We start from the raw sequence: 23,739 nt of genomic DNA, 5'->3' as shown, positions 1-23,739 counted from the left end.
ACACCCCACACGGCATGCTCATGGGTGTTACAATAAAGTACCTCTGTGCGGTGATCCTAACTATGGACGGCCGAACAGAAAATGCCTGTAGTGTGAACGGGTACCTGTTTTAGAACTTTGGGCTCTCTCTCTCTAGGGACTCACTCCTCACATCCACACGCTATGGGATGTCGCTCCTTTTCCTCCATCTTCACCTACATGGAAGCTGAAGGTGCTTCCATGTGGCTCTGTGTTAGCACTCCATTGGAAGTCCTGAAGATGGAGTTCTTTCCTGCTCTCAATCTCTCCCATTTATAACCTCACTTGTACCACATGACAAGACAAATTAATACATTTACATGCAGGCAATGATTTTATTACTGTTAACCTCTCAAGCGCTGCAGCTGTGCAACACACACTGGATAGGACAGAACAAGCTTTGCGTAGTGCATTTACATGAGACAAACATGTATGACAATTATGGAGGGGACCAGGATGGTGTTCTGGCCACTACATTGACTCTAAGGATGCATGTCCACGGGCAAAATGGAATTAGTAAATCTGTGCGGGTCTCCCGCACGTGTGATCTGCGCCCATAGGGAATGATTGGACACCCGCAGGTAGTTAAATACCTGCGGGTGTCATTTTTCCCTGGCGTGCGAATCGCACGTGCAGGAAAGCGCCTGCAGCATGCTCCATTTTGTGCGGTTTTCCTGCATGGACGGCTCCCGCAACTTCCATTGAAACCTATGGAAGCCGTCCGATTCCACAGCACAGACGCAGCTGTCACTGCTTCCGTGCCGCGGGAAAGCAATAGTTAAAAAAAAAAGTGTGCACGGCGCATGAGCACATCCGCAGCACCGAAGGAAGAAGATCTGTGACGGAGGGGAGACCCACAGCGTCCGGAGAGGTAAGTATAATTGATTTTCTGGCCTCATGTCTGCGGGAAAGGAGGGACCCGCTGCGGGATTCTGCATGGAGAATCCGTGCGAGCCCGAATTTCCCCGTGGACATGAGGCCTAAAGTTGGATTGACACAGCCGTATATGTGTTGTGTCCGACAATTTAGGGTGCAACAGGCATTGGGCAGCACATGCACACCCATCCGTGAGCCGTTTAACCCTTTCCAATCCACTGTCTGACGTCTTAAGACATTCTGATTGAAGGCTATACAGCTCCAATGTCAGAAGACGTCCGACAGGGTATTCTTACTGTATATTACTGGTCGCTCTGTTGTTGGGGGCCTCTCCAGCATGTCCTATACCACAGTACTGGCTCTAGCCAGCAGATGGCGCCATTGTATAATGGCAGAACGAGAAAGCCCCCCCTAGGAAAACCCTGAATCCAAAATTGGATTGCAAAGGGTTAGTCTCTGCCAACATATGTAAATAGCCTGAGAGAGTACAGAGGGTCCGTGAAATACACAAGGCCGCTTATGGATGGGAAGTAGAGTCATCTGAATGCGGCTCAACTCAATGAAATCGTTAAGTAGGACCTGAAACAAGCAGATTGAGTGCAAAAACTCACCGGTGTGTCTATAATAGAGCAATTCGGCAACATTTCAACTTTGGGAGGTGCACTTACTGTTTTTCTATAACCTGTGTCATGTGATCATCCACCATCCCTTTATTTATTACTGGATTTAGGCTAAAGAGGGTTTCTGGTTGTAGGTAAATAAATATTGTTTAGTGTATAATAAAAAAGTACTGACACTTTATAATAAAGGTGTTTTTTCACCCCTTTCAAGATTTCTGCTTGCTGTTGGTGAATGGAAATACTCCTTGATCATCTGCTGCACAGCTCACTCCGGTGTATCAGACGCCATTCCACACGCTGTGTGTTTCAGGGGTGAAACAAGATTAAAACAAGTGGCAGGTGTGGCAGAAGCCAGAGAGCACTAACTTGTAATGATGTTAACATGACAGATTACGTTCACTGACAGCAGGCAGAGTTGGTGAACACGGTGAAGAACTAAAATACGGAGTAGGAGTTTATAATGAATGGCATTACACATGCCCATCTTAATCTGGAGTGTGCTGAAGTGCATGGCGCAAAATTCACCTAGAGGCGCACGCGTGTTAATACATTTATCATGGCTGTCTGCGTGCTGGAAAATCAAATCCGGCGCAAATAATAGTACATTTGTTGGCTTGTGGAGTCCCCGCCCCTTTAACTAAGTCACCTATTTTTGAGAAGAGCAACCTAGAAATGTTGAAAAAAAAACGTGAATTTTTGCGCAAATGTAATGTGCAGTAAACTTTCTGCGCTAAAGGAATGCTTGCATAAATTTTAAGTATGTTGCAAAGTTGCAGAAGTTTTGAGAACCCTTGAAGGATCAGAAGCCACTTTGGTGAGATAAATATATAAAAATAGGGGTCATTGGCGAGGGGGAGGGGGGCAAATACTTTTTCCCAACATTGCAGGTATGTAGATATATATATAGATAGATATGAATCTTAGTGCAGATTTTGATCAAACTATATAGGCTCAGTCTTTAAAGGGGTTGTACCCAAATTACCTAAAGTCTGATCGGTGGGGGTCTTACCACTAAGAACAGAGGTCCCGTTTCGTCCTCTGCTCCTCACTATACCCCCTCGCAATGAAGAGGTGACTGAATGAAGTGGCAGTTGTGCATGTCTGACCATTGCTCCATTCATTCACCTCCTCACTGTGGTGGGTGCAGTGAGGAGTGGAGATGGACATGGGACCCCGGTTTTCGGGATCGGTGGGGATCTCAGCGATTAGACCCCCGCCACCAATCATCAGACTTTTATCACCTATCATGTGGATAGATAATAAAATTTAATTTTGGTACATCCCCTTTAAGTAGGTTCCTACTCTAGTAAAAGGAAAAAGGTGCAACACTGCATGGTGACCCCCACCATCGTAACACTGTATGTGTACCGCGCTGCCACGGTAATCCCCCTTGGCTCTGGGCCACATTCCCCCACCACTAACACCTAGGACCACCACAGGGCACCACACCATGTGAATAGCTCACATGGTCAACAGACAGTAATAAATCATTGTATATATGTACTCCATGGCTAACTTGTCTGAATTGGCTGTGTAGTTTATTGCAGTCAATTATTCCCTGTTATCAGCCATTTCTAACACAGATTGGAATATTCTTCAGTGAGATGAGTGACAGGATGTCCAAAAACCTGCATCCCCCCCCCCCCCCCCCCCATGATCTCCACTTGATCTCCCATATCTCTACTGTTGAGAACCTACACTCTTGGGGTTAACAGGACCCTTAAAAGTCATAACGACCTACAAGATGTATTCAAGAAAGGTAAAAAGTAGCTTACTCCGAAATAAGAGCTCAATCCATCGCTCCACAGGACCGCCAAATCCGCCCCTTCGAAGTCTCCTCGGTCTGACATGCCAAAAATCATCCCGAATTTGAGGTTTTTGATGAGGATCTGGAAATTCACCACTTTTTCGGCATAACTGACATTCCAGAAGAGCTGGAGGGAGCCTTCAGGGTCCAGGGGGACTGTATAGGGGAAGGAGCTGGCCACCGGGGTTGTGTCATGTAGAGTCACAAGGGACAACGCCAAAACCAACCCTATCATGGTGAAGTAGATGGGGACGACCGTTGTGATCTTCAGGTGGGTGAAGGAGCAGGGTCTTCTCCTTGCCATCTCAGTGTATGAACGAGAGGCGGGCGCCCGGCTGGTGACTTTTATACCTCGGCTCTCTTCGGCAGGTTAGGTCAGCAAAGGTCTATAATCACATTTACTTCCTTGCAAATCTCATTGAGCTCAGTGCCCTCGGGTCACGTTGTCTTCATTGGCTGCCACAGACTAATGGCCCCTAATTGGAGTTGTCCATGCAGCTTTGAATGCCTGCTACGTCTCTGAATGACAACTGTTGCCAAATTCAATGTCTGGTCCTGGCGGATCAGCAATGGCCAGATTCTAATGAGAACTTGCCCCTTTAATGAAAATTACCACTAAATGGATATTTTCCATCAAGGTGTTAAAGGGGCGTCCAGTTTGGACAATCCCTCCGTAAGTCAATCCACGAAAGAAGGCATAAGGCGGCACTCGCCATCCGTGAGATGCAATATTAGCAGGTGACAAGTGCAAATAAAGCCTGACTAGCATTACGTAAGGTGATGATGAAGTGACGCTACCTCAGGTGGCGGTTCGGGAACGCCCCGCCTCTGTAATGGCCCATTTACACGGGATGATCACACTGTGCAACAAATTTTTTTTAATTACTATAACAGAAAGTAATTGATACGTTTCTAAAAAATTAAAACCTGCTGATTCCATTGGCAAAATCGAATCATTTCAATCATTTCCTTTATAGAACAGTTTGGACGCGCCGCAATATTACTATACGACTGCTTTTGGTGGAAAATGACGCTTGGATCTTGACTTCCTCCTGTAAGAAACATTACTTTCCCTCTGTGAGAACCAGCAAACGTCGCCCATCATATCTGGATTGTACCTCCCGTTGTAAGGCCTCATGTCCACAGAGAAAATCAGGCCCGCCGCGGATTCTCCATGCAGAATCCCGCAGCGGGTCCCTCCTTTCCCGTGGACATCTTCTTTCTTCGACCCGGCGGCAGCGTGCCGCGCCCATGCGCCGGGCACTCCAATTTTTTTTGAACTCCTGCTCTCCCGCGCCAGAGAGCAGGAATTCAGCTGTGGTGTGCCGCGGATCTGGACGGCTTCCATAGGCTTCAACAGAAGCCTGCGGGAGCCGTCCCCGCGGGAGACCCGGACTAAAATGGAGCATGCTGCGGGTGTTTTCCTGCACACGCAATCCGCGCCTCAAGGGAAAATGACATCCGCAGGTATTTAACTACCTGCGGGTGTCCAATGCATCCCTATGGGGCGCAGATCACGCTGCGGGAAAGACGCCTCATGTCCACTGCTAAAATAAAATTAAGAATCTGCAACGTTTTTCCAGCACGCGTGATCCGCGCCCCATAGGGATGCATTGGACACCAGCAGGTAGGTAAATACCTGCGGATGTCATTTTCCCTTGAGGCGCGGATTGCGTGTGCGGGAAAACACCCGCGGCATGCTCCTATTTTAGCGCGGGTCTCTTGTGGGGACGGCTCCCGCAGGCTTCTATTGAAGCCTATGGAAGTCATCTGGATCCGCGGGAGACCTGTACCAGAATTTCTGCTCTCCGGCGCAGGAGAGCAGCAGTTAAAAAAAATGGAGTGCCCGGCGCATGCGCGCGGCATGCTGCCGGCGGGCGGAAGAAAGAAGATCCGGCCGTGCCAGAGGGAAGATCCGCAGCGTCCGGACAGGTTAGTTTAATCTTCTTTTTATCCTAATGTCCGCGGGAAAGGAGGGACCCGCTGTGGGATTCTGCATGAAGAATCCGCGGCGGGCCTGATTTTCCCCGTGGACACGAGGCCTAGCGGTCTTCAATGACTGAGATGTCTTTTGTGCGGAATACGAAGTGAATAGAACCCATTGATTTCAGTGGGCTCTTTCCCATGAGCGTATTTGTTCGCATGATGTACAATCGCGTGAAAAATGCGCAGTTATATTTGGAACAAAAGTAATTTCTTGTAAATTAACTTCTTGTGAAATTCAATGAAAAAAGATTTGGGAAAATACAAAATTGCGCGGCCTTGTTGGGGCGTATCACACACTGCAGTAAGCCATTGAAGTGAATGGGCGGGCACAAACCCGCAGTGAGTACGCAGGAAACCTGCTTATTTGCACATCATTTAAATGAGCCTGTCGAAGTTCTTTTTTGCATGCGCAAATATGCAGTGTATTTGTGCACTGAAAAACACGCCAGAGCCGGTGAAAAACGCATTTGCACGACTGAAATGTGCTTATGTCCATGGGAATGAGCCCCAATGCTGATGCCTATAGTAGTCACAGTAGTAATTGTGACCCCACAGTGGCCTCAGTAGTAATAGTGACCCCTCATAGTGACTCCAGTAGTAACAGTGTCCCCTATATTGTCCCGAGTAATAATAGTATCCCCACAGTGGCCCCAGTAGTAACAGTGTCCCCTATAGTGTCCTCAGTTGTAATAGTGATCCCTACAGTGGCTTTAGTAGTAACAGTGTCTCCTATATTGGCCTGAGTAGTAATAGTGACCACAACAGTGGCCCCCAGTAGTAATAGTGTCTCCTATATTGGTCCGTGTAGTAATAGTGACCCCCACAGTAGTCCCAGGAATGCTGCCCAGCCAGAGGCCAATAGTAACCCTCCCATTGGATCATGAATAGGTAATCTAGGGCAGACTGTTCTCCGCAGGTCAGCCTATCTGACAGATATCTGACAGGCTGACCGCGGAGAATCGGGGCAATTTGCAGCATGCTGCGAATTGCCAGCCATGAGCAGAGAATCGCTATGATTCTCCGCTCGTGGACAGGGGGCCGGCGCTTTCCATAGCAACGCTATGGAAAGCTTCAGGCGGCGTGATTCGCCGGCGAAATCACACCCGTGGACAGGGGGCCTTTACTGGAAAAACCTTTGGTATTTGTTGTTATGCAGAAATAACAGTCAGTATGATGGCCTCTGTTCTCGCCGTACCATCGGAATGGCGAATGGTGTTGTACTCTTGCCTTTCAGCCACTGTGTGAGATGAGTGTTACATGACACACAGTTGTTGTGCGGTGCCACTTCTTATCTTGGTCACCAAGCTTTATTCCCAAATTCTTGTGAAAGGCCCACTTTACTAAGGATGTTATTTTCCTCCGCTGTGTCTTTGTTGTGAACAGTCCGCAGACATAGCAGAAATTGTCTGGGTTGTTCAGACATCCGCGGCTCAGCCATATTGTTATTAGATTTTGAAAAATAGTCCCAGTCTAACCAATGACCTGTAAAAACACAGTTCATTAATTACAACTTAGTGGTGGATGATCCGCCATGTTTACGCCACGTGAAAACATACCCTATATGTTACATAAACCTACCCCTATAATGTTCAGTCCGCACGCGGTGTGTAACAGTGATTGTGAAATAGTTGTGCAATCACTTTTGTTATTCTTTTTATTAAGCAAGGCTAATGGCGAGCCGACTGGATTAATTGTATAGGCATATTTCCAAAAAATACAATACAACGGCAATTGGATTACATTATTCCCCATAACTGGAAAACCTTACGTGGCAGAAAAAAACGGCTATCATATTTGAATTCTACTACTTACCCCAGCAGCTGGCCACCGGCCAACACCGCCTGACTACCCAGGAAAGTGAGGGGTCTATGGAGGCACCAGATACTGAAGATTTCAGCTAGGGGCATCAATACTGTAAAGAGGTAGGGGGTCACTAAGTGGCACCATTTCTGTGAGGGGTAACTAATGGTTATTCTTACTGTGAGGGATTCACTAATAGGCAGGATTACTTTGAAGGGGCAAAAAGAGTGTGGTTTAACGTAAAAATTTGCATGGCTAAATGCAGAAAAATGTGCTCTGCTGCCCTGTGCACACCACAGGGGTTAGGCCTCTTTCTTTTGTTCAGACGTTGGGGGTATATACAGAGTGTTTATGAAGCCACTGCCTACCTTTGGTGCTGTTCTGGGCTTGTTCTGCAAATTGTAGGCTTCATGGCCCAAACTATGAAGCCCTGTGTGGTCTGACCAGCGATTTCTATAGGTAAAATGATATTTTTCCCATCTGCATCCAGTCCACTGCATTCCGTGAGTTCACTGGCTTTAGCAGCTACTGCCTGATACTGATTGCTAAAGTCAATTTAGCCATTCTCTAATACTGCCAAGTCCTTACCCTAGTCAATTTCCCCCCCAGTGTTTTATTACTCAGTATATAAGAATTCCATTTTATCTCCCATGTTAAGTACACTCTCTTACAGTTCTCTCCACTATACTTCGATAACTATTTCAAAGTCAAACCCTCCAACTTCTCCAAACCCCACTGTAAAAACTGACCGTCTTCTGTTCTATTTACCCTTCACAGTTCAGTGTCCTATGCAACTAAGGACATTTTATTCCCAAAGCCATTCACAAGGCCATTTCCGAACATATTGAAAAAGGCTCAATGCTGCCCCCTATTGGGTGTCACCGGTAGTAAAGACCCAATAAGTCAGAGAAACCATCTTGGTTGCGAATATTCATGTATGGCGAGAGAATAGCTGTGCGAGATATCTTGGCGTTGCCTTGTGTGATCAAACAGAAGGACTGTGGGTTCTGCCTCTCCATCGACTTCTGTGTATGTCGTACGCTCCAAGCTGCTTCCTATGTTCTAAACACAAGTAACTGTTCGTCCTAAATACGGAAACTGACAAATAGAAGAGGAAAAAAAAACATGTAATGTAATGGATTCTTCAAATCTAACCATAATATATTCTGTTAGGACTCTGGGCTGGCGTTAACACCCAGTAAACCTGGTCAGATGCCAGGGCCCACTGAATATCATGGTCAAACTACCAATTCGTGTAATCTATGTCAGGATACGACATCAGAGATGGAAGGTCAAAGTAATAGTGTGGGCAATTGGGCAGCCATCTTGACCAGTGGTGGAACACCTGTAAGGGCATTGCCGGCAGGAGCCATTTTAAACCAACTTACAAAATGTGATGGGCATAACATGATGATGGCCGACTGGGTCGTCAGATTGCAGAATACTATCCATTTGTACAACGTAGCACCAAAAATCAGGCTGAGTTGACTTGGAACTTTACAATATGAGATGCCTCGGGGTCTGTCTAATGCATTTCCCCTATGTTTGAGCTGAAAGTTCATTTACCCTAAAAAACCCATGTGGGCATGCCAATTGGGCATATCTATGACAATGGTGTGGTGGCGAGAAAGGTTAAATGGTGAGAGGCTGTCACAGTAGAGTCAGGCATCGCCAGAAAGAACCATTAAACTAGACCCCCTTGATGTTGTGTTAAATACCGCAGCGGAGGTAGAAATTTAGTAGCCCAATACCCTGAAAATCTAGTTGCTGGTTGGCTGATGATCCTGGTGAAATTTGAAAGTAAAGGAGTTGCTTAGTGGATACCAGTTTCCAGGTTACAACTATGCCTGAGATAACCTTCAAGCAGCATTTCTAGCCACTAGTTTGACCTGATTGAGAAACTGTAATCAAGTTGACTACAGGAAACCAACCACCTTTGCCCGTCTTGGGTGTTGCCTGGATAGAAATACGACTGTGTGGTCAAGAGATCAGAAAGAAGACGGTCATCATCATGAGAGAGCCCTTCAAGAAAGATACTCCAGTGATCCTGGGGATGAATGTGTTTCGAGAATCAGATCAAATTGTTTACTAAAAGGGAACCTGGATACTGGAAGCAGATGACGCCACATCCACCAACTCAGAAGGCCCTTCAGAGATTGATACGGGTATGTAGACTACAAAAAAAAGCACCTCTGAACATAGAATTGTAGGAAATGGTCAGGCCCCAACAAGAACGGCTCTAGCTATACTTACCCTGACAAGAAATGATCATCACCTTGCCAACTGGAATGAGCAGATAACTTGAGGGGGTTGAAGTAGAACCAGTTGAATAGGGAATGGATCCCCAGGTAGCCCAAACACAGGCAGCAGTACAAATAGGCAAATTTTTGTAAATATGAACACCCAAAGTGCTACATTGTCACCAGGAGTGGAAATCACTCACCTTATTCAGACGTATTCAGTCAGGAGGAGCTGCCTCTAACTTGTGGACTCTGCAGTGCCTGTAGAAAATAAAGAAGCCCCAATACCCCAATGAAATGGGCATGTTATTTTGGAGCAGATGGGGGCTGACCTAAAGCCATTCAATCCTATCCGATTCTGGAAATTGAAGACCTGCTGTGGTGATATCAAGCTGCATTTACAAGACAAGCAGACAAACTCAGTTGCACGGATGCCATCCAACATAAAATCCCGACAGGAGATATAGCTCCAATTCGAGAAAAGTATCAACAGATTCCTACCAAGATGTATCAAGAGGTGAAGAATTTGTTGACCCAAATGCTGAAAATAGGAGTGACCAGAGAAAGTCTCAGCCTGAGGGCCATACCGGTAGTTCTGGTAAAGAAGAAAGATGGATCAATCCAATTCTGTGTGGATTTTTGGAAACTGAATGCTAGCATTGTTTGCGATTCCTATCTCTTGCCTCGCACAGAGGAGTCCCTGTCTGTGTGACCACATTACATAGCAAACCTTAACAACGCAATTTCGATCCTATGCTGACAATATTACAAGAAGATTCCTAAAATTTTACATATCAAGGATGGGACAAATTGCCACCTTTAACCCAATTTTGGATTCAGGGTTTCCTAGGGGGTTTTCTCTTTCTGTCATTATACAAGGGCGCCACCTGCTGGCTAGAGCCATTACTGCGGTATGGGACATGCTGGAGAGGCCCCCCACAACAGAGCGGCCAGTAATATACAGTAAGAATACCCTGCCGGACGTCTTCCGACATCAGAGCTGTACAGCCTTCAATCAGATTGTCTGAAGACGTCAGACAGTGGATTGGAAAGGGTTAAAATGCTTTTATTGCCAAAATAGCTTTACCTATTTCGTACTCTCCCTATTTAACTGCCACAATTTTTTTATAGCCATGAACAGAATCCTATCTCAATTTGTTTGGACGCAACATAGACCACGGGTGGCCACCATCATACTTACAAAGGACAGATGGCTGGGAGGTCTAGGCCTCCCGAATATTCAAGACTGTTATATAGCTACACTTGTTTCCCAACTAGCTCCATGGTGGAGATCTGAGAACCAGAAATACTGGATCCATCTAGCTTCTCCTGCCCAATTAAATCCTTACTTCTAATTCCTTTGCGGCATTTGTCTCTGCCATCCCACCTCTCTCTGCACAATCAAATAAGGGAAAAATTCCATGACTTGACAAAACCCCAAATGTCTCTCCCGAAAGAATACATTACTTAAGACTTGCTTTAATATGCCATTCGGGATCTGAGTATTTCAAGGTGGAGATTGTCAGGTATTCTTACACTCTTATTGCCAGAAGAATCTCTTATCCCATTTCAGCAACTAAATTCTCAATATCATTTGACTCTAGGGGACCAGTACAAATATTTGCAAATACAGCATTTCTTACATACACATTTTGGGACAATTTAAATAGATTTTGAATATTCTCTAAAGGAATTAAAGGATTAAGTCCAAAAAACATACCCATCAAGAGAGTGGGAGAGGGAACTGGGCCAAAGATTCAGCGACTGAGAATAGAAGCAAGCCTTTCCTTTAACTCATTGCTACACATGTAGAAACATTATTGAGAACCACACTACGATGGTATTATCCACCAGTCCGTCTAACCCAAATGTATCCTAATGGTTCGGCTAATTGTTGGAGAAATTGTGACAACAGGGGATCATTGCTGCATATTTGGTGGAACTGCCCTTTCCTCCAACAATACTGGGGCTCCATTTTTAGGCTAATTGTCCTTCTGTAGACTCTTGTGCTTCTACCAGATGGTTTATAAAGCTCAGGAACTATGCATCTAAATTGGCCTTGGGCGCTAAACATTTTGGCATCCCCTGGAGCACGGAGGTTTAGCACACCATAGGGTCTTAGGCGGGCTTTGTCTGCGTCCAGAAACGTCTTAGGCATCATGGTGCCCGTCTGCTTCTCTCACCCGGCTGCTTGGAGGGGGTGTCCAGGCTGGACGGCCCGCTTGTTGGCCGACGCAGTCGGACAGGCAGAGTGGGGACTCTGGGACTCGGCTCTGCCCCAGGGTTTATAATTTCATTTTACATGGTGTTTATCATCTATCTATCTATTTATGTGTAGTGACCCAGCCCATCATCCTGGTCCCCTCTATAAATGTCATACATGTTTTGTCCTATGTAGATGCGGAACTTGTCTTGTCATATCCAGTGTGTGTTGCACAGCTGCGGCACTTGAGAGGTTAACTTCAATAAAATCATTGCCTGCCTGTGAATTTATCAAGTTTGTCATGACATGTGGTATGAGAGAAGGTATAAATAAGAGTGATTGAGAGCGGGAAGAGCGGAAAGGAGTTTTATCTTCTGGAGTAACAGGTCTTCCACCTTGTCTGTCAACTAACACAGAGCCACATGGAAGCACCTTCAGCTTTCTTGTGGTGAAGATGGAAGTGGAGGAGAGATATCCCGTAGCGAGTGTATTGTGGATGTGAGTGGAGTGAGCCCTGAGCATAATAGAGAGCATTTGTAAGTAATTCTGTAAGACAAGGCCAGTGCAGAGGTACTACCGTATATACCGGCGTATAAGACGACTTTTGAGCCCCGAAAAATCTGCTCTGCAGTCGGGGGTCGTCTTATACGCCGATAATACCAAAAAAAAAGTGTAAAAAAAAAAAAATCATTACTCACCTCCCCCGGCGTTCTGTCGCGCTCCTGCAGGATGTCGCTCGCTCCTCGTCCCCGGCGCAGCATTGCTTTCTGAATGCGGGGCTTGGAATCCCCGCCTCCAGAAAGCTAATACACACGCCGTCAGCCAGTTACAGCCATTCAATGACATCATTGAATGGCTGTGATTGGCTGAAGGCGCACGTGTGTTAGCAATCACACCCATTCAATGATGTCATTGAATAGTGTGATTGGCTGAAGCCATGTGTGTTTTAGCCAATCACAGCCATTCAATGCTGTCATTGAATGGCTGTAACTGGCTGACGGCGTGTGTATTAGCTTTCTGGAGGCGGGGATTTCAAGCCCCGCATTCAAAAAAGCAATGCTGCGCCGGGGACGAGTAGCGAGCGACATCCTGCCGGAGCGCGACAGAACGCCGGGGGAGGTGAGTAATGATTTTTTTTTTTACACTATATTACCGGCGTATAAGGTGAAAGTTGGGGGGTCGTCTTATACGCCCCGTCGCCTTATACGCCGGTATATACGGTAGTTAAAATCTCCAAGTTTTCGTATGCGGCCATCCAGAGCTATGATCCCCGCATAGAAGTACGCTACTGAGTTACACCCACGGGTCTCCAATACTGAAAAGTCAATAATTGCTGTCAGAGTGTCTGTGGAGTGACCCTACCCCTTTTTCTCCTCCGGAATGTTCCCTTTTCAGGAGCGGTTCCTGACTGATAACATGGACTGCAGGACTGGTGTCATCCTATGTTTCCTCCCTGACCTCTGATCTCTTTCTTTTGCCTGTACTGCATAGACTGTACATGAATTGTTTTACTACAGGTTTATCAAAGTAAAGTTTTACCGGGCCCTAACCGTTCCTGGGGACCTGAGGTACTATACACCAGTGTCTGTGATTATTCTCCGCCGAGGATTATACCGGTGTGTATAAACGGTGGCGTCACCCATGACAACACCTCCCCCCATCCTCCTGTTTATTGGCATTCCCTATCCTAGGGGTGTCTTTGGTGGCCTGCAGTGTTACTCTGGCCTTGGCTGTATTGATACCACCGGGAAAGAGTTGGTAAGTGCCACCATGACACGTCAGCACTATATCCTCCCAGCTCCCCGCATATGTCAGTTGTCCAGGGTATCCCTATGGGACGCTGCATATCTATCTATCTATCTATTTATCATCTATCTATCTAGTATATATCTATCTATCTAATATCTACAGTCAAGGGGTCCGCCCGGCGTAGTTTGGTTATGTCCAGAGACGGAACCATTCGGCCACAGGGATTCCCCTTTCCTGCTCCCCAAATGGAATCCCTGCCACATATATGAAAGCAGCCTTAGCTGTATTTTTATGGGGTGTGTTGGTTTATTCTAGAACTTATCGTACTTCATCTTGTTATGAAAAATTTCAAATAAATATTATTGGAATAAAATCTTGTTGTTCCAAATCTATTTATCACTAAACTAGAAATACTGCAAACTGTGACTTTGTGCCTCCGGTTTGCCTCATGCCATATTGCAAGCCCTTGCGTAATACCGCGGTTGCTCTATGAATAGACATGGGGGGGGGGGGGCAGCTATGCTCAGCTTTATTCATATATAATACTCTTGCTATAGATTCCATGTAAAGTCCCACTACACACAGACATTATAAAGTGAAGCTTGACAAGGCTCGCTATGTGTGACCCGCATTATCCTGGCATCGGTTTGCTATTTACATAGACTTTATCCAGCTTTCTAAAGCTGCCTGGCAGATTGGATAGAGGACAGTCAGAGGTTTAGCACATATTGGATCACTATGAACATTGCAGTTAATGGGTTTTTTGACAAACTGCGATGCAAATAAAGATAAGCCTTTGCAAATTTTGGCGCTTTCCAACAGTCTGCAGCACTCCGGTCATGCTGGGAGTTGTAGTTTTGAAAGACCTGGAGGACCACTGGTTAGGCTTATGTATAACATATTTATACCTACATCAGAAACATATACATATGTTTTCCTGTACCTAGGGCAAAGATTCAGCTTGGCACCCCTCCTCCCCTTTGTGTCCCCCACAGTGATAGTGCTCTTTTTCTGGCCCAAAGGAGTACTGGTGCTCCCCATGTGGTCCCCAGTAGTACTGGTGCTTCCCATGTGGTCCCGAGTAGTACTGGTGCTCCCCATGTGGTCCCCAGTAGTACTGGTGCTCCCCATGTCATCCCCAGTAGTACTGGTGCTCCCCATGTGGTCAACCGGAAGTACTGGTGCTCCCCATGTCATCCCCAGTAGTACTGGTGTTCCCCATGTGGTCCCTAGTAGTACTGGTGCTCCCCATGTCATTCCCAGTAGTACTGGTGCTCGCCATGTGGTCCCCAGTAGTACTGGTGCTCCCCATGTGGTCCCCAGTAGTACTGGTGCTTCCCATGTGGTCCCCAGTAGTACTGGTGCTCCCCGTGTGGTCTCCAGTAGTACTGGTGCTCCCCATGTGGTCCCCAGTAGTACTGGTGCTCCCCATGTGGTCCCCAGTAGTACTGGTGCTCCCCATGTGGCTTCCACAATTATGGTTGCCACTTTGGTCATAAAAAAAACTGGCCAAGTTAAAAGGGGTGTGGTTAGTTAATCTAATAGCTGCAACCAGTACCTGTGCCGCAAGTAGCAATAGTGCTCCCAGTAGTAATAATGCCCCCAATTGTAGCCCCAATAGTAATTGTGCAGTCTTCAGTGGCCCCAATGTAGTAATAATGCCCACAGCTGTGACCCCAACAGTAATAGTGACTCTGTGAGTGGCCTCAATAGTAATAGGGCCCCCTCTGTGCCCTCCACCGTTCCTACACCCTTGACTTGCAGCTCAGCAGCAATCCTACAGCATCTAGTTTATCACCCTTTCTCTCCCGGCTGGCCACCATAATTAGAGCTGTGACCCCTGACCTCTCCTGCAGGAGTCTAGGATGCATACAAGAGGCAGGCACCAGGAGGAGAGGTCAGGGATCATAGCTCCAATTACAGTGAAATACTACATGTTGTAGGGGTGCTGCCCGGCCGGAGATGCTCTCAGCTGACTATTTTTTACCCACGATTATTGTCAGTAAAAAATAAATACTAGCACCGGCCTTTGGACATAATAACCGGCCGCACCGGTAACCTTCCGTGTGGCAACCCTTCCCACGATACTAGTGGTCTCCAGTAATACTAGTCCTCCCCATGTGGTCTCCAGTAGTACTAGTGCTCCCCATGTGGTCCCCAGTAGTACTAGTGCTCCCCATGTGGCCCCCACAATACTAGTGCTCCCCCATGGGGTCCCCAGTAGTACTAGTGCTTCCCACAACACTAGTGCTCCCCATGTGGTCTCCAGTAGTACTAGTGCTTCCCATGTGGTCTCCAGTAGTACTAGTGCTCCCCATGTGGTCTCCAGTAGTACTAGTCCTCCCCATGTGGTCTCCAGTAGTACTAGAGCTTCCCATGTGGCTGCGACAATACTAGTGCTCCCCCATGGGTGTCCCCAGTAGTACTAGTGCTTCCCATGTGGCCCCCACAATACTAGTGCTCCCCCATGGGGTCCCCAGTAGTACTAGTGCTACCCACAATACTAGTGCTCCCCATGTGGTCCCCAGTAGTACTAGTGCTTCCCATGTGGCCCCCACAATACTAGTGCTCCCCCATGGGGTCCCCAGTAGTACTAGTGCTTCCCATGTGGCCCCCACAATACTAGTGCTCCCCATGTGGTCCCCAGTAGTACTAGAGCTTCCTATGTGGCCCCCACAATACTAGTGCTTCCCATGTTGTCCCCAGTAGTACTAGAGCTTTCCATGTGGCCCCCACAGTACTAGACCTCCCCATGTGGTCCCCAGTAGTACTAGAGCTTCCTATATGGCCCCCACAATACTAGACCTCTCCATGTGGTCCCCAGTAGTACTAGAGCTTCCCACATGGCCCCCACAATACTAGACCTCCCCATGTGGTCCCCAGTAGTACTAGAGCTTCCCATGTGGCCCCCACAATACTAGACCTCCCCATGTGGTCCCCAGTAGTACTAGAGCTTCCCATGTGGCCCCCACAATACTAGACCTCCCCATGTTGTCCCCAGTAGTACTAGAGCTTCCTACGTGGCCCCCACAATACTAGACCTCCCCATGGGGTCCCCAGTAGTACTAGTTCCTCCCATGTGGTCCCCACAATACTAGACCTCCCCATGTGGTCCCCAGTAGTACTAGAGCTTCCCATGTGGCCCCCACAATACTAGTGCTCCCCTCTGCCACCCTCCAGTACTCTCATCGCACCGCCTGGCATTGGGTACATCTGAAGCAGGTGGATGGTATGTGATGGCTGGTGGTGACAGACGGAGTCAGCACATTTTTATCAAAAATATACTTTATTTAACTCAAACATTATTGATATTATTTTGTTGTATACTTAAACGTTGCATTTTAACACTCTGTGTATATTTTATTAAAGCAACAGTGACTGAGCATTCACCAGAATCGGAACTCTTATTGACTACAGGTGGCATAGCAACTCCAGACCAAGTCATCAGCACAAGTGCAGCACAAACCAATATTATCCTGACCTCTCACACCCCCAAAGGAGCTGCACCCATAGCACTCCGGACACCCGAGGACGCTGACTGCGTTTATACAGAGGTCTCCCACATGACACCCGCAGCTTTATTACCGTGTCACATCATTTTAATTTAAATATGCCATGATGTGTAGTTACTCAGCGGGTCCTACAGAAAACTCACAGCAACACTTGTCCTGTCTCACCTGACTATGTGCTGTCCTTGGACATAGAAGGTGCCGTCCGTAGGAGAGACCCTGTTTCTACCCTAAGCCTAGAGCTTAGCCCTGATGTCAGCTGGTGCTCTATTGGCTGACAGTCAGCTTCAAACTCATTGGTGCAGAGTCCAAGGGCGGGAAAGCAGTAACACAAGTCCCTTTGCAGAGTGGGAGGAGTAAAGAAAGTGCGGGAATGAGGAGAGGAGATAAAAGAAGGAGGCAGTGAGCAGTTAGAGGTTGTTGTAGTCAGGCGTTGGAGGAGAGAGGTTGTGTCAGAGGAGGAGGTACCCATACAAGAGAATCAGCAGTTATCACACGTTCTTCCCAATGTTGAGTGAGGTCTCCTTCTGCTCCCTTTGTGATCCACAGCAGAGAGGAGGAGAATTTATTCTGAGGTCGGTCTTCCACTAAAACAGTGAGTCCAAAACTACCCAGAGAACTCAAATCCAGGATTAGTCTAGCAACCACCTCACACGTTGATTTACCTACACTTTGTTAAATCTCAATCATCCCTTCAGCTAGAGCAACTAGTGGGGAAACTGCCTTCAAATCAGTTACAGAGAAAGGAAAGGAGAGAGCGTTGAAGTCAGTTTTCTATTCAAGTCCACATTACTGTATTCTTCATCGTGTTCAGTTCACTGTATACTGCTGCATCTACTTGTACTCTTACCAAGTACCGCATTGAAGATTCTGTATTTTTAACTGTTACAAACTCTAGCTAAGTAAATCTGCATACTCCCAGATTATTACCACAAGCTACCGGACTTGTCTCAATTATTTCATTGGCATTCCACTTCCAGAGTCGTGGTTGGAGTACTGGCGTCACCCGTGACAAAACAGGCCTTCCTGTTAAGCGTACCACAGTACGTTCTTTGGGTTTCTGCACAATCCCCGAGCAGAGCACCCTTAGCGCCACTGTCGGGAGGGACGACAGAGTCACCAGTGACAACCCTTCTGCAAACCCCATGGTCTCCCTCACTTTGGCGCACCCGGCTCGGGCATGGCAGATGCACTTTAACCATGTAAAAACAGATATGACAATAGGATTAACCCCTTACACAGCTTAAAGGGATTGTTCAGTTGTAAACTATTGATGGCCTATCCTCAGAAAAGGTTATCAATAGCAGATCAACGGTAGTCCATAAGTTAATTTCTGCAGGAAGCAGGCAGCTCCGTTCCCACTGCAGTGGCCAGGCTTGGTATTGCAGGTCAAGTTCCCACACTCTTTTCAATGGGATCTCAGCGTTCAATACCAACCCTGGCCACTGCAATTGGAAAGGAGCTGTCTGCTTCCGGCAGAAATCAGCTCCGTGCACAAGCAAGTCAGCCAGCAGAACAGCTGATCCGTCGGTGTCCCTAGTGACAATCTTCTGCCAATCTACTATTGAAGACCTATCCCGAGCATTAGGCCATCAAGAGTTTACAACTGGACAACAATTCCTCATCCTATATTACCGGTTTTCTGGCTCCTTCTGCACTAAGGCACAGGAGGCAGTGGAAGAGGACCAACGATGTACCCAATGCCAGCTTGGTGGCATGATGAGGGAGACCAAGAGCTACGTGAGAGGATTGTTAATGTAACTCACAGGGCAGCAGATGAGGAGGAGTGGGCTGGCTAAGCTATCACAGCAGCTGAGCTGGGACCATGTAGTAAGGTGCGGCTGCCCCTGTCCAGCACACATAGGGCATTTGTCTGGTGGTTGCTACTTACAGAGGTGCTGTGTAGGCCACAGCAATCAGCTAACTTCCAACACAGTTGGGCTGGTGCCCCACGTGCCCTAATTGCGCCCAGGGCAAGTGCCCTGCCTGACCCTTCCCCAGAAACATTCCTGCCTACATACATAGAGGTGCATAATGAGGAAAGGGGGTGCAAAGGAAACAATAGTGCCCCCTTCTGGTGTTCATTGGCTCCATCACACTTTATCCATCAGGAGGACTTGATATATGTCTGTCTCTGCATTTAGCATCTAACCTGGCATATCTCTGGCACATCATCTCCTCGGCTAGACACAGGGAAAGGCCCTCTGGCTATTACTTGTTCCCGACTTGTCCATGACACAGGAAGCATTTAGTACCAGTTTTCGGGGAGGTGATACACCTGAAGCCTCATTGATCTGGGCACTGTCTCATCATCTGCAATAAAATGCACCGCGCTCCTGTCTGTCAGATAATGGGATTATGCACAGGAGAACGCCACCTGCTCCTCCGAGACTGGATGAGTGCTGTGAACAGACCCCGCCGCCCCGGGGTAGATGACATTCTCACTTTGCCCACATTCGGTTCTTCAATGCCTTTATTGAATTTACCATCATGGAGGCTGTGACGCAACACAAAAAATGAAGCCTTGTGGGGACAAGTTATGCAGGTGACGAGTGATTGGACACACGTAGACGCAGCTGGAGCCATCCTAATGGGAAAAAAGCAATAATTACCCAATTTCCTCATAGGTCAGTGCAATTAATGGATTCTCTGTCAAAGCGACCCTCCGGTCCTGGACAAACAAATATGGTCGCACCAGATCTATGACTACCTGATGCACATTGTGCATAGCATGCATCGGTAGTCTAAGACACTACATGCTGCTCACCTGGGCAGCACTGGCCAATCACAGCAGTGTAGTCAGGTGCAGTGTGTATCAGGTAAGCAGAGCGAGGATTTCAGGACTGGAGGATCACTTTATACAGGTTGTCCAGGGTTAGAAAAACATGGCTGCTTTCTTCCAAAAACAGCGCCGCACTTGTCCACAGGTTTGTGTCTGGTATTGCAGCTCAGTTCCCATTCACTTCAATGGAGCTAAGCTGCAATACCACACACAACCCTGTGGACAAGGGTGGGGCTGTGTTTGGAAGCAAGCAGTCATGTTTTTCTAATGCTGGACAACCCCTTTAAGTCACTGAAAAGTGTGAGCAAGCAGTATCAGAGAGGACTAGGAGCAATAGCCACAAATACTAGATGCCGTAAATATAGAAATGGTTGGAACAGTGCCGTCTATGTTCACAGGCTGTGTCTGGTATTACAGCTTTTCAAGAGAATGGGGCTGAGCTGCAATACCAGACACAGCCTATGGACGAGGGTGGCGCTGTTTTTGGAAATAAAAAAGGCTAGGCATAGCGTTGGTAGAAGTGGCGAGTGCAGCTGGGCCCTTATACGAGTTGGGGGCCATAGATTACTACAGAGAATGGGGACATTATGTGAAGGCATAATGGCATGCATTGGCCATGCACCATAATCTCGTTATATCAGCACAGGAGTCGTTATTGAGTCATCAGGTGTCATTAGGGCAGAGATGGCCAATCTGCTGGGGGCTTTCTGCAATGGAAAAAACACGGCAAATCCTAAATGGTGCGGCCTTATTCCATGGTTGGCCGAGGGGGCCATAAAAAGCAGTCGCAGGGAATTGGATTTCCCTGCATTCTCTTACTAACGGGTGCAATTCAAATATATATATATATATTCCTTTAATGAGGGCGTTGTTTACTTTAGACAATCCTTTTCTATTAGAGGATAAACTGATCATAGAGCATTAAAGAGCAGATCGGCCGATGAAAGAGCGTTTGGTTTTTCGTCGCCCGATCAGCTGCACATGGAGATAAGCTGCTGGACATAAGCTATCTGAGCATTCTGGCGAAGGCTTATGGCTGAAGATCAGCTCATGTAAATAGGTCTTCATACTCTCCGAGGAGTGGACTACTGCTATACCAGGTGTAGGTGGTTTCAAACACCGCTTTTTTTGGTAAAATATCATGTTTTTAGTGACATTTTTCCAGTCCTTTTTTTTTGTAGCTGCGGGGAAAAAGGAAATTCACAATGCATTTTTCCTCTTTTTTCTGCATTTACAGTAAGTTTGGTGTATTTTTTTTACTGTTGTTTTCGCCTAAGCTTTTTTTGGTAAGAAAAATGCCAGAAAAGCTTATATAGAATATGTGTGAATTTTCAAAAACGCCATCTGAAAAACACTTCTATAAGAGATGCAGGTACCAGTCAAACGATTGCTGGCTTTTAAAATCAGAAAACAGCAGGTGAGAAGGAAGCTTTATTGTGGCAAGGAGAAACTATATGTAATATATACTGTATATGTAGTGGCCAGAAGTGCATATATCTGGCCCCTCCATAACTGCCATACATGTCATGTCTTTAAGGTGGATGCTCTGTGCAAATTGTCTTGTCTTTAGTTATGTGTATTGTACAGCTGCAGCATGTATGAGGTTAATGTCTGCGAATGTCTGGGATATGTCTGGAAATTGTAACGAGTTATGTTGTCACGTGAGTATATATATGTGAGTGACAGATAAGAAAGAGGTTCCATCGCTTCAAGTGTGGAGGGAGAGTGCCGGCCACATAGGGGTACCTTCAATCCTCATGTGGTGAAGAGGAAGAGAGGTACCCTGATGACCTGATCCCAGGACCCCTATCCTAGGAGAGAGAAAGAAAGAGTCTGCCTTGCGGTGTCTAGAAAGCCGTCTGCGAGTGAGTGTCAGTGGAGTGTCTTGTCCTCCTCCAGTGTGTATGTGCAGGAGCAGAGCCATACAGATAACTTGGACTGTAGGCCCGGTTTCATCCTGTGTCCCGGAGTGTGTGTGTGTCCGGGAGCGGAGTCATGTAGATAACTTGGACTGTAGGCCCAGTTTCATCCTGTGTCCCGGAGTGTGTGTGTTCAAGAGCGGAGTCATACAGATAACTTGGACTGTAGGCCCGGTTTCATCCTGTGTCCCAGAGTGTGTGTGCCCAGGAGCAGAGTCATACAGATAACTTGGACTTTAGGCCCGGTTTCATCCTGTGTCCTGGAGTGTGTGTGTCCAGGAGCGGAGTCATACAGATAACTTGGACTGTAGGCCCAGTTTCATCCTGTGTCCCGGAGTGTGTGTGTTCAGGAGCGAAGTCATACAGATAACTTGGACTGCAGGCTCGGTATCATCCTGTGTTCTCCTCCCTGACCTCCGTAATTTGTTCTTCCTGCACCGGGGTGTGAGCTTATCAAATCTGAAAGCAAAGTTCCAGTCACTGACCATTCCCAGCGACTGAAGTTATTAAGTTAACTGTGTGTGGAATCTCTTACTTTTCCCTTCTGACATCCTACGGAGTAAGGAATGGTGGTGTCACCCGTGACATATTTCTTCAAGTCCTCCCACACCAGCATTGCCTGGGAGAGGCCTGGTGGTGCCTTGGCCAAGGTTATGCGCATCCCTCAGGGGAGGAGTTGGTAGTGCCACCGTGACATCCCTAACAATTACCCCTGCTATCTCCTCAGTGGTGTGCCTTGTGTCTTGGTCATTGCATATATACACACACTGAACGATCACTGCGTTTGAAACACTTACTCATTAACGGGTTGGTGCACATTTTTTGGTGATCACGGCTTTCAGACTTTGGGGAACAGATACATCTAGGTGGCAATCATCATCCATACTCCACTCGCCTCATGCCCGCTGCAGCAGCTCCATCAGTTGGTGCACATTTTGTGGATAAGTAGAAGCAGATCTCACAGCCCTTTCCAGCAGATCCCAAACATGTTCAATGGGGTTACAGTATGACGCGTTTGGGGACCAAGGTAGAGTAGAGAAATCATTGTTGTGTTTGTCCAACCACTCCCTAGTGATCTGAGTTTAATGGTACAGAGCATTGTCCTGGTGAAAGACGGCACAGTGGTCAGGGAAGACTGTACACCCCAGTGCCAATTGACGCCCAATCTCACCTGTCGAGCTTCCACCATGATCAATGAGGGACCCAAGGAACACGAAACCATCAAGCACCTAAAAAGGGTCATCCTGCAAATGTTTTCGGTCACAAGTGACCAGATGTAGTGTCTTCCAAATACTGTATAGGAGCCGCAGGTGTAGTAGCCATGTAGGTCACTAGAAAGTAGTCAGGATAGCCAGGATTCGTTAGCAGGGATTCTCAGGTTGCAATACAGATGGAGGACATGGGTAGCGTTGTTGGAAGGAAAGCCAGGAGTCGTTACCAGGGAGTCTCGGATCACAGTACAGTGGAGGAGGCGGGTAGCATTGTTGGGAGAAGAGCCAGGAGTCATTACCATAGAGTCTCGGGTCGCAGTACAGATGGAGGAGGTGAGTAGCATAGTCCTGAGGAAAGCCAGGAGTTGTTATCAGGAAGTCTTCAAGTCACTTACAGCAGAGAAGGAGGAGAGGAGCTAGATCAAGGCTGTGGAGCGCTATAATCAAGCATTGAGGGAGTGGCAGGGCCAGGCTTTTATAGTCAGCCTAATCAGGAACAGAGACAGGAAACTGTCCAAGGACTGGATGGCTCACCAGGGAGAGCTACTGCCTGGAGTGCAGGAGGTTCCAGGATCAATTCCTGACACTAGACCTCGTAGTTACAGTTTAAAAGAAAGGCTATATGGAAAGCACAGCTAGTGGTCCTCAACCTGCAGCTCTTTAGCTGTGGTTAAACTACAACTCACAGCATGGCTGATAGGGCAAGCTGGGAGTTGTAGTTACTCAAAAGCTGGAGAGCCACACGTTGGAAACCTCTGGAGAAATATTGCCATTATAGGATTCTGCAATCTTTTTCCTGGGACCTTATTAATTTTATTACGGCCGCAGTGGAGTTAAAACTGAGGATATTTGCAAGTCAAGCAAAATAAAATGATCCGTCCAGTCCCATGGAGACAGATAATGGTGTGTGTTTTCTTGCCTTATTAATTCAGATAGTTGTAGCCTTCCAGCCAATCCGAACTGCTGTAGGAAGACTATAAGGAGCGGATGGAGACGGCTGCACAAGCGCTTCTGTATAA

General features: G+C 47.1%; 1 protein-coding gene across 1 annotated transcript in view; it reads right to left on the bottom strand.

Annotated features, from left to right (window-relative positions):
- The window catches only part of DBH (dopamine beta-hydroxylase), a 33,709-nt gene extending 30,084 nt beyond the window's left edge, over positions 1 to 3,625 (bottom strand). Inside the window, exon 1 of the mRNA XM_066579745.1 lies at positions 3,290 to 3,625. Coding sequence (XP_066435842.1) covers positions 3,290 to 3,625 — 336 coding nt within the window. The remainder of the gene's footprint in view (positions 1 to 3,289) is intronic.
- Between the last annotated feature and the right edge of the window lie 20,114 nt (positions 3,626 to 23,739).

This window comes from Eleutherodactylus coqui, chromosome 10 (assembly GCF_035609145.1).
Source record: "Eleutherodactylus coqui strain aEleCoq1 chromosome 10, aEleCoq1.hap1, whole genome shotgun sequence".
In the NCBI taxonomy this organism is placed as follows: domain Eukaryota; kingdom Metazoa; phylum Chordata; class Amphibia; order Anura; family Eleutherodactylidae; genus Eleutherodactylus; species Eleutherodactylus coqui.
This window is presented reverse-complemented; position numbering and strand designations above follow the sequence as displayed.